The sequence below is a fragment of the Borostomias antarcticus genome (assembly GCF_949987555.1).
Source record: "Borostomias antarcticus genome assembly, chromosome: 2".
NCBI classification, from domain to species: domain Eukaryota; kingdom Metazoa; phylum Chordata; class Actinopteri; order Stomiiformes; family Stomiidae; genus Borostomias; species Borostomias antarcticus.
The window spans coordinates 23,806,687-23,818,042 of NC_140235.1; the positions used below are offsets into that span (position 1 = coordinate 23,806,687).

At 46.0% G+C, this 11,356-nt stretch overlaps 1 protein-coding gene across 2 annotated transcripts; it reads right to left on the bottom strand.

Moving 5' to 3' along the window:
* Positions 1 to 884: 884 nt before the first annotated feature.
* Positions 885 to 8,977, bottom strand: ssr1 (signal sequence receptor, alpha). Of its 2 annotated transcripts, XM_084451659.1 has the most exons (10): positions 8,831 to 8,977; positions 7,759 to 7,892; positions 7,509 to 7,605; positions 7,208 to 7,353; positions 6,282 to 6,401; positions 6,042 to 6,118; positions 5,644 to 5,722; positions 4,066 to 4,156; positions 3,692 to 3,706; positions 885 to 2,837 (listed from the first exon to the last, which is right to left on the bottom strand). In XM_084451659.1, exons 1-10 carry the CDS (start codon positions 8,898 to 8,900, stop codon positions 2,770 to 2,772), a joined length of 897 nt encoding a protein of 298 aa, XP_084307785.1. In that variant the 5' UTR covers positions 8,901 to 8,977; the 3' UTR covers positions 885 to 2,769. The 2 variants fall into 2 exon arrangements, with proteins under 2 accessions (XP_084307785.1, XP_084307786.1); XM_084451660.1 differs by lacking the exon at positions 3,692 to 3,706.
* Positions 8,978 to 11,356: the final 2,379 nt, after the last annotated feature.

Here is an 11,356-nt window from a genome sequence, read left to right on the forward strand (position 1 = left end):
CTGCTTGCCAGACTCCCCCTCCAGCAGAATTATAACTGAACAGTGTAGAAATACTGATCAACATGGTGGTTTTTCTCTTGATTTTTTCCTTCCCTCGTCTTTTTTCCCCTCTTTCTTTGTTCATGTTGTATCCCCCCCCTTTCAGATACATTATCAGTCGTTCGTATGTCGTAAGAAGTTGTTCTTACGGATAGATCAAACCAGATCTGACTCCTGAGTCTAGAACTGATGGACTGGCAGTCTGTGTCGTGCTCTCGTTGTGAAAGGGAACTTGAAAGGAACCTTTAAACATGATGGCTACATTCAGCCTCCCCAACACTGACTACAGTACATTATACTGGACCTGTTCAGAACTCACGTTAGCCTGTTAGCATCTGGTACCTAATGTTAATGTATTGTTAGCATCAGGTACTGTGCTGCTCCTCCCCTCTGCCCCTCCCTAACTGGTGGTATTACAGTAAATGCTAGTGGGTCACAAATCTAGAGATGTACAGCTGTTCTGTATGGATACAAATTTAAAAGCAATAAAGATATATTAAGGAAAGGTGTGTGAATCAAACTGGTGTTGTGCCCGTTTTTGTTCCCCGAATCTATGAAACTAACAGGTTAGCAGCTGAATGAAGTAAGAATTGTATGAAAGATCCATCATTACCACCCAGGTAACTCTCAGGCCAAACAGTTTGCATCACAAATGTTCAACACAACATACAGAATAGTTTCATGTGAAGGAACTGGAACTAAATGCTTAGGACATTCTTATTACTTAAAACTATTTTCGACATCAATCTGGTCAGTCTACACCAGTATGAATAAAGCTCGTTCAGACTCGGAAGAAAAAATGCACTAGAAAAATTTAAAGCCACAATAGCATCTTTTTCATCGCATTCTTTTTATTTCAAAGATGAAAATTTATTTTGCGTTCCATCTGTATAATCTATAAAGAAAGTTAAAGATTTCATAACACAATTGCACCAGTAAAGAGTTGAATCTTTAACCACTGAATTTTCACTAGATGTACGATTGTTACGTTAAAAAGTATTTAACAAAATAAGACAATTAAAAAAATCAGTCCAGCAACTTCCTTGACCTTTCAAGATGGAGGTAAGGAGACATTAAGAGGGTTGAGGTTTAGCCTACAAACCGTAGGATCCAAGGAATGAACCACGGTTCTTGGCCAAGCCATTCATCCTCAGCTCTGAGAACTCAGCAGTGCCTAGTGCCATGCAGTATTACAGGGAGTATTACAGGGAGATACTCCAATAAGAGTGACTCATCTTGCTTCTATATGGTCTTAAAGGCCTTGACCACATGATGTCCTTCATACCTGTTTGTTAACCAGATAAAGCTCTAGTCCAGCAGTCTCTTTTGACAGGACTTACAGGTTGTAAACTAGGCTTAAGTGGACAGGCCAGCTAGCCTGGCAAAACAACCATAAATCACTCCGCTCATCATCACTGTTCTCTGAAACAACTGCAGCAGAATCAAATTCAGGTTGGGTTGCTGTTAGGACACAGGGTTTCAGACCGGTATAGAGTGTAGATATCAGCGATGGCCTTTGATCTGGAAACTCAGGAAATATTGTATTTTATAAAAGCCCACAAACTCTGGGAATAAATTAACTCTTCCGTTCCACCAGATCACAACAGCTGTCCTCGAGCTCTGTACACCAGTGTTTTAATCAAGATAAACATTACAAAAACATTTTCTTCTAAAAATCCAATCCTGAATACACAGTTCTGTCAACTGAAGCCTGGAGTATGAAGAATGCAAGTTTCATTTACAGTTAATTATAGTAAACAGAAAGTAAAGTACAAAACAGGCACATCAAGGGCTTCGGGGAGGAGTACTGGCAAAAACTAGACAAGCATTCCCTCACAAAGGTTGCTTCCTCCCATGCTCTCTAAATCCCTTCTATCCACTTCACAGATATCACAGGAAAAAGCCATGTCCAACTATGGACAATCATCCCAGTTCTGTGGAGGGGAGTGAACAAGGACACCCAAGTAGACTAGGAGAAATGGAAGGGAACAACTTTCTGGAATGCAACGTGTCCCAGGTTGCCTGTATCTCCTTCCCTAGCATGTGTCCACAGAGTCATCCAAGATGTCAGTAAAAGCGTAGCATAGCAGTGCACTTCAGACAGTGGACAGGAAACTGGCAGCCATTGGACCGGACTCCAAGTTCTCTAGCACCCCCCTACCTACCCATAGGCTGCCAGATGAACTACAGGCAAACACCCAGAATGTGCAGATTGTTTAACCAGTGCAAAAATAAAACACAAAAACAAAGATGTAATCATGGCTGCCCCCCCCCCACAATAAACAAAAACCCAGAAAAGAACACACTATACTGCCTCAGAAGTCCAATTCACAGGTACAGGCAGTGCCAAATAAGAATCAATCTAGAAACAAAAACCTGAAGTGTAGCGTTTCCCATTATACTGTAGCCCAGTGTCCCATCCCTCAGAAACAACCCCCCCCCTGCTCTACACAGGATAACCATTCAAACTAAAAGGAGACTTGTGTGGTTGCTTTATGAAACTGTTTACAAAGGGCCATCCTCAGCAAGGTTGGCACTAAAGTTCTCTGTAGGGAGGACAGGGGTCATCTTTGTTTTCGTGGGTGGCTTGTTTGTTTGTTTGTTGTTTCTTCCCCCAGCAGATAGGTGGCGTTGGGCTGGTCGCAGCACGTTGTTGGCATGTCAGTGGCAGGTGCCAGGTGGTGCTTAACTGGGGGGGGGGGGGGGGGCTTTCCGAGGGGGTGTCGCCAATCACTCGTCAGAACCAGCGGAGCGTTTCTGGTTCCTCTTACGGGGAGATCGCCTGGGGGAGGCCTTGTCTGGAGGAAGAGAGGGATGGAGAGGGAGGGAGAGAGAGATGGAGGGGGAGAGAGAGGGATGGAGGGGGAGAGAGAGATGGAGGTAGAGAGAGGGATGGAGGGGGAGAGAGGGATGGAGGGGGAGAGAGGGATGGAGGGAGAGAGGGATGGAGGGGGAGAGGGTGAGAGGGTGAGAGGGGGATGGAGGGGGAGAGGGGTGAGATTGGCAAATCAAGAGATTTTCACAAGAGCACACCGGAAGCTCCATTACATTAGAAACAACTTAATCAGACCAATAGACATATTCCGATTTATTTTGTTTATTGAATGTATTTGTTGATTTGTGTCTGTTTTTAGTAAGCTCGTCGTCACTGTAAATGAGGGAAACCTCGGAGCTTTACGAGTTAAAATAAAGGTTTGAAATGAAATAACCTAGACTGGTTTCCTTTATACTGTACAAGTAAAACCTAGTTCTAAAATAACAACTGTCAAGAGAGATTTCACATTAAAGGATATCGTATAAAGGATAGCCCTGTTATAAGGTTATTTACGATCATATACAACGGCCCATATACACATTTTGTGAAAAGACTGCACTCAGATATTAGTGCTCATTGCTCATGTCACAACTAAGGACACAATGGATCTCTGTGGGTATATATATGCCCATAGAGATCACCATTCATCAAAACTTGGACCGCTGTATATGATCGTAAATAACCTTATAACAGGGCTTATGATGCGAAACACCAAACTAGTCCACGAGTGCAGGAAAGTAGTTAAAATCTGATGAGATTGTACATATGACACTATGATCCAGTACCCTAGCCAGCTAATAGCCACCATTACTACCACAGACAGGACAGAAGCCTCACCTCGACGACTCTGCACTGGAAAGGCAAGGAAAGGACGGAAGGGAAGGGAGGGAGAGAAGGAGAGAAAAGAACGAGTGAGTGACCCGCATGCATAAAGAGAGAAAGACCAAACAGGTTTGTAGAAACCCAAGCCAGGTCAGAACACAGAGACAGGCCGTCTGAGTATGACCCCCCCCCCCCCAAGAGACAACACAGAGGGCAGTCAAATATTATCACCAGTTACCAATAAAGCTTTACAGGTTCGTGGAAAGAACATTCTAGAATGAAGCACAGGCAGGGAAGTGGTAGGACACAGGGTCCCCTTTGAGTGCAGCAGACACCAGAACATATGTCCCCGCTTTCATGCAGTAGTTCTCACTCACACACACACTTACTGATCTGGTTGAGGGTTTCCTGTGGGATCCAGCTCATGTCCACATCATTGTGACTAGATGTTCCCATCTCCACTTTGGCAGGACGCCTCCTCTGTGTACGTACGTACGTACGTACACACACACACACACACACACACACACACACACACACACACACACACACACACACACACACACACACACACACACACACACACACACACACGAAGTGAGCAAACCGGAAACAGGATGTGATGCGACCAGCCTGTAAACTGTGGAGGAGTGAACTTCCGCAATCTGTTTCTCACATTCTACCCTTCCAGCTTCCTCCCTCTGACAGTCTTTACCTGTTGCGTCTGTGGGGGCTGAGAGACTCATTCTAGACCGCTGACCTCCCCCCTCCATCTGTGGGGCTGAGAGACTCATTCTAGACCGCTGACCTCCCCCCTCCGTCTGTGGGGCTGTGAGACTCATTCTAGACCGCTGACCTCCCCCCTCCGTCTGTGGGGCTGAGAGACTCATTCTAGACCGCTGACCTCCCCCCTCCGTCTGTGGGGCTGTGAGACTCATTCTAGACCGCTGACCTCCCCCCTCCGTCTGTGTGAGATAACTACAGCTGTGACTGGACTCCTGACAGTCTAACATGTTTCTGAGCGTGTCCCTTCTCCGTCTGTCTACCTCAGACTTCCTGAGGAGCGTGCTGGTACCATCTCTGATCCTGCTCTGTTCGTCGCTGACCCCTGCCTGAAACAACAACAGTAGGGTTGCAAAGGGGTGGAAACTTTCTGGAAATTTACCATGGGAAGTTATGCTTCCATTACGGGAATTTGGGAAATTTTGAACTTTTTTGGAACCTTTTAACAGCTTTTTTTCAACAACTTTTTATTTTATAGAATTATTTGGGGATTTTATCCCACTTTCACCCAATTTGGTAGCCAATTGACCCTGATCTAGTGTTCAGTTACCCCCTACTAACTGACCCTGATCTAGTGTTCAGTTACCCCCTACTAACTGACCATGATCTAGTGTTCAGTTACCCCCTGCTAACTGACCCTGATCTAGTGTTCAGTTACCCCCTACTAACTGACCATGATCTAGTGTTCAGTTACCCCCTGCTAACTGACCCTGATCTAGTGTTCAGTTACCCTCTACTAACTGACCCTGATCTAGTGTTCAGTTACCCCCTGCTAACTGACCCTGATCTAGTGTTCAGTTACCCTCTACTAACTGACCCTGATCTAGTGTTCAGTTACCCCCTGCTAACTGACCCTGATCTAGTGTTCAGTTACCCTCTACTAACTGACCCTGATCTAGTGTTCAGTTACCCCCTGCTAACTGACCCTGATCTAGTGTTCAGTCACCTCTATCACATTCTGCCGTCTCTATAGTGGGATATAACTGTAGTCGCCTATAAGGCTTGGTATCGGATGTCTGATATGGCTTTTATGTGTGTGTGCCCGCGCGCGTGTGTGTATCTTTCCCTGTTGAACAGCCATCCTATCCAAAGTACAGTTGGCTATCTCTCTGGTGTGGAGATGGGTGGGGTGGAGATGATGATGATTGTGGTGGTGGAGATGCAGGGAGTTGGTAGTCTTTTACCTTCCTGGACTCCAGCAGCTGGTGAAGACCTACAACGCCCAGGAGCCCCAGGCCGGACAGGAAAACATACATGAAGATCCTGAGAGAGGTGGAGACAGAGATGGTTAACATAGCACACACTGCCCCCTGGTGGCTGGGGTGAACTGCAGTTAGAATGGTTGTGTGTGTGAGAGTGTGTGACAGTGTGTGAGACAGTGTGTGTGTGTGTGTGTGTGACAGAGCGAGAGAGCATTTGTGTGCATGTGAGGGTTTGTGAGACTGTGCGTGTGAGAGATTTTCTGAGTGTGTCTGTGAGAGAGTGTATGAGACAGAGAGAGAAACAGAGACAGAGAGCGACAGAGAGAGAAACAGAGACAGAGAGGTCCAGTGTGTTCCAGACCCCAGCCAGGCTGACTCACGTCTCTCCGTCCAGGCCATCCTCCCTCTCGGTGACGGTGACTGTCTGGTTGAACACGGCGTCCTGGAACACGTTACCCTGGGAACGGGAGAGAGAGGTGAGTAAGGAGCCGTTAGGAATTTTGACTATTACTCAAAAACTAGAAACCTATTCTGAACAGACCGAATCAAAAGTCTTGTCAACACAGCATACAACATGGAATGTGTTTATACAAATACACACACACAAGCCTGTAACTCACGCTGCTGTCCTTGTAGTTGAGATTAATGACCAGTCCGAAGGGCCGCCCACCCATGGGTTCAGCAGGGATGAAGGAGTACTCAAAAGTGGCTTGACGGCCCGGGGGAACAACTACACCTAGCTGTAACACAATAACAATATCCATTACTACACAATACAAAACTCCCCCACCATATGGGGGTTTTTCTGCATAGAGGAATTTTTGGTGCCCCCCAAAGAGATTTTAGAAAAATCACCAGTGCCAAAATTCAAATTCTCTCCAAATGTGTTTGATAGCTTGTTTCAAGTGCAGCCCATCCCTCTTTCTTGCATTGTCCATGGTTTGGACCACTAGTAATCGAGAACCTGTCTATTAATCATCAGTATCTTAATCGTTTTGGATTCATATCCATTTTGTGCCAGATGCCCTGATGAAGGCCTGAGCAGGCCGCAACGTGTAGCATTAGCCCGTGAAAATAAAGGCTTTTTAACTTTATCCCAGAACAAGAGTGCCTTGGCTCCTCTCTTTTTGGCCATTTTGTGTCATGTTGGGAGATTTCCTGCGATTGTGGAAAGTGAGCTCAGTCAGAACGACAGCAGAAAGAGTATAGGCCTATACATGCTGGTAGGCTACTCGGCATAAAACTGAGGTTTCCCAAAAAAAATTGTGTGCGCATCACCCCCCAAAGACCCATTCTGAGCCAGGAAAAACCCTGTTATATATATAGTCATAAATAATGAGTCCTTTTGCCTAACCTAACCCATCAAACGCACACACAAACACACACAAACACACACATACAAACACACACAAACACACACAAACACACACACACACACACACACACACACACAAACACACACAAACACACACACACACGGATGAAGTAATGTAGGCGATATGTGCCTTGCTCAAGAGCACATTGGCATCCAAACCAGCCACCCCACCTGCAGAGCGGTGAAGTTCTGGATGTAGAACTGGAAGTCCTGGGGGTAGCGGAAGGAGGCATCCAGAGACTCCACCACAAAGTTGTCACTGCTGCCCTTGTTGGTGAAACCCATCAGGAACTTGACTATGTCGTTGGCAGGGAAGTCTGGGAAATGTAGGAAAGGAGGAAGATTAAATCCACAAGGAATAATCACACTGGAGTGCGTCACGTTCTTTCTTAAGGTACTGGAAATAGCTATAGGTTGGGTTTCGAACCAGTGTAGGAGGTCCAGTGATGCGTTATGTGACTGGGTCTGTTACCTTCGCCCTTGACGAAGAGGATGGTGGTGTCAGCGTTGGGGGAGGCCTTCATCTCTCCCGCCAGGGTTTCCTCCTCCTCTTCCTCCTTTTCTTCCGTCTAAACGTTAACACAATTAGACATCAGTCACCTGCATTCATGAGGTCTGGTCCAGTGTACAAGGGGCTACTGGCACAGTGTCTAGAATACAATAATACTCCATTGATGGTTTAATCCATTGATGACTGTATTTCTCTCTGCAGCATTTCCTACCAGCTCCGTATTTTCATCATCCTCGACCTCAGCTTCGTCATCCTCATCCTCAGCGGTCACGTCATCCACAGTGTCTTCATCCACATCCACTGCCTCTTCATCCTCAGTTGCATCCTGGGCTGACACCATCGTCCCTGCAAGCAGCAGAATAACTTACCACATACTGTTAGCTCATCATAGCTAGCTGACTTGTTACTATTATGCAAATACTGATAGTTAGCTAGGTCTAAGGCTAATACATTTTCCAATTCTTTATGGCATCGCATACAAAGGCTAGCACACCACACGGCTCAGAAACTCAATATGATTGGTTAGCAGGCTTACATACCAGGCTTTGCCCAAAAAAAATAGAGGTCGTATGAGGCCAACAAGAGCCAAACCACGCTTAGCCCCAAGCTATCTTGCTGTCAATCGGTAGTCTAAGTTAAACAATCAGGCTCTGTGATTTGACCGTGGCGTGCAGCAGTGACTGACGTGTCAGGCGAATAGCATAATCAGTCAGTGATAACGTTAGCTAAACAGTTAGCCATCTGCTAGTGCTAACGTTAGATATCCATCAAGATGTGATTTTATGTTAGCGAGCATAGCAACCTCATTAACGGGGGTAACTTAGCTAAATTAACTAACGTTGACTTTACAAGAAAAGCTGGCGGGTTTGACAGATTTGGATTTACATTTTGCTTGCTTGCCAGCTAGTGGTCCTGCTAACCTTAGCAAACTTTAGCTAACCGCTAGCTTTAGCTAGCCGCTAGCTAATTCTAAGGACACGTCAGTCTAGTGAGAACCGATTGAAGACTAGCAAGACTAATGACCCACCATTTATAAAAAACTGCATAATTTTAATGTGTGATTTTATTTTGACAATTTGACGGTGCGAATACTTGTCACATTAAGTGCTTGCAATGTCGCAGCTGTCAAAAATATATACAGCCAGGCAAGTTGCACATGTCACACAAGCAATGGCCCTCCCATTGAATGTAACGTTAGCTAGCTAGTGGCGGCATTAGCCTTGCCCGCTACTTAGCTGACCAGGGTTGTTTCAGCTCATTAAATACTCTATTGATAAACTCACCTTTCATGAAGATCGTTGCTGGGAAAGCTAGTAATACTAGCAGCAACAGTTTAGGTAGTAATTTCATCATTTTGAAGCAGATTCAGTGAGCACTCCGTCTCAATATCGGTCAGTGTGCATTCGTAATGCTCCCCCGAGGAGTCGTGAATTCCGTCTACCAATGCGCATGTGCAGACTGCAGTGCACAGCTAGCTGTCAATTTTGTGACTTCTTCTTCTTCTTATGGCGGTTGGCAACCAACATATGGTGTGCATTACCGCCACCTACTGAAATGGAGTGTGGCTCACAATTGGTTCTACACATGTATGTATTAATATAACTGGATACAGCCACTCCATTCACTGAGCGCTATCACAAATGAAGCCCTATTGAACCGCGCCATCTTGGCAAATTTGTAGTCATTTGACTATTTCCGGTGACTTTTGTACTTGCGCAGTTGTGCTTTTCTTGCTTTCCGGTGACTTTTGTACTTGTGCAGTTGTGCTTTTCTGGCCTACGTGCGTCCACGCCGGGAGTGTCTACGCGTTTCGCAGTTTAGCGATAACACCATTGAGTTTAGGGTTAAGGAAGACCCTAACCCCTAACCCTACACCTGACCCTCACCCTAAACTCTATGGTGTTCTTGCTAAACTGCGAAAAGTAATCTCGCAACCCGGTAGCCAACACGCAAAGTAGGCTAGTGCATGGCGAACTGGGCTAGCTAACATTGGTCGCAGATGTCCTTGGGAGAGACCTTTATGGGAGGCTAGCTCGCAGCTCGTGTTTGCGTGTGTGTGCGCGTGTGTGCGGTCAGCTGGCCCATCCAGTCCTACTAGCTGTTTGACGTGAAGGACGAACGAGAGGTCAAAAAAAGTAAGGGGAAGGGGAATGCCAGGGTAGATGAATGAAGGAAGGAAGCAAACAAACTCACTATGACATGCCAAGTACTAGCCTGCTTCAAGAGCTCCATCATCATCCCTGTCCCCAAGAAAGCAAGGACGACTATAGACCCATCACCCTGACCACTGTAGCAATGAAGGTTTTTAAGTGCCTTGTTCTGCAGCCTCTCAAATGCATCACAGACCCTCTCCTGGACCCCCTGCAGTCCGCCTACAGAGCCAACAGGTCAGTGGATGATGCAGTAAACATGGCCCTTCACTTCATTCTCCAGCTGGTTGATGGACTTCAGCTCTGCTTTCAACACCATCTTCCCGTTCACTCTGGAGCATGCGCTTACCTGACCCCACCTGCAGGTAGACCACAGACTTCCTGTCTGACAGGAAGCAGCACGTGAAACTGGGCAAGCACATCTCTGACTCCATAGTCTCAAGACCAAAACCATGTTACTGCATGCTGCAGATCTCTCTATGGTACTGGGACACTTCATGCAAAAATCTGGTGTTCAAATCCTGGCAATTCATTGGTAGCACCGGAATCCCGGCGACACCAGTCAGTAACGACTTTCGCAATCAGGCATTCCCACCCATAGATATTCCCTAACCTGGGCTAGTGTCTCTCATTTGCTGCTATGACCTGTCACTCTTTCAATTTTGACCCATCGATATGCCAACAGAACACCTGCTTGGGTGGCGAAGTGGCACAGACTCTATTATGTAGTATGCAGAGCGCAGCAATTCAATGTAATATTTGAGTCTGGAGAGAGACTACCATCAGTACAGGCTCCCACCAAGGCTGTTTTCTCTTCCCTCTAATCTTCGCAATGTCACAATTAGCAGGCACAATGTTAGTCAATTATTGATAGGAACTCACCCAACAGCCCTTGAGACACCGATTAAGTTCCCATCTTTTCAAGTGGCCCAGCTCAGGATTTGAACCAGCAACCTTTCAGCAACCGGTCTGATCCTAACTGTACTGCCCCAAAGACCAAAGGAGGACAGGAGCAGAGGAGATTGACCCCAGGTGGACATCAAGTTCAAGTTTCAAGTTCAAGTTTTTTATTTGACACTTGTATGGCAGTTAAAAACTGAAATGCATGAGTATTTTACAAGAATATTTACATTAAACCTAGGCTAACTCAAATTACCAATAGAACAAACATTCAATATTTAAAATGGTCATTCAAGATTCTTGTCAGGGAGGGGATGGGAGACATCCTGTATCTTTTGGTTCTTGTCCTGGGTGTCTGCAGGTGTGCTTCATGTCTGGTGTGCCGACCGGACACCTGGGCTCTGAAGGGGGGGGAGCCAGTTCTTGAAGGGGGAGTTCAGGAGGCTCAGTGCAAAGTCCCTACAGAGTAACTTTCTTCTCTCATGGAGGGTGGGGAGAGAGAGAGTTTGGAGAGCGTTTGGAGAGAGTTTGGAGAGCGTCCTGGTAGCCAGAGTATGACATCTTGTGTGACCGGCTGAGCTGTCAGTCATGATCATCCTGAGCTCTCCCGTCTAGTTCAGCCAACCAATAACTCATCTCTTGTATGATTCAGATAAGCATCCGCTGGCTACCCCATGAGGGCCAAATATACGTATATAAGATGAAGAACACACCTGTAAGTGGTAAGTACATTTTATTTATAAACCATGTGCTGTACAA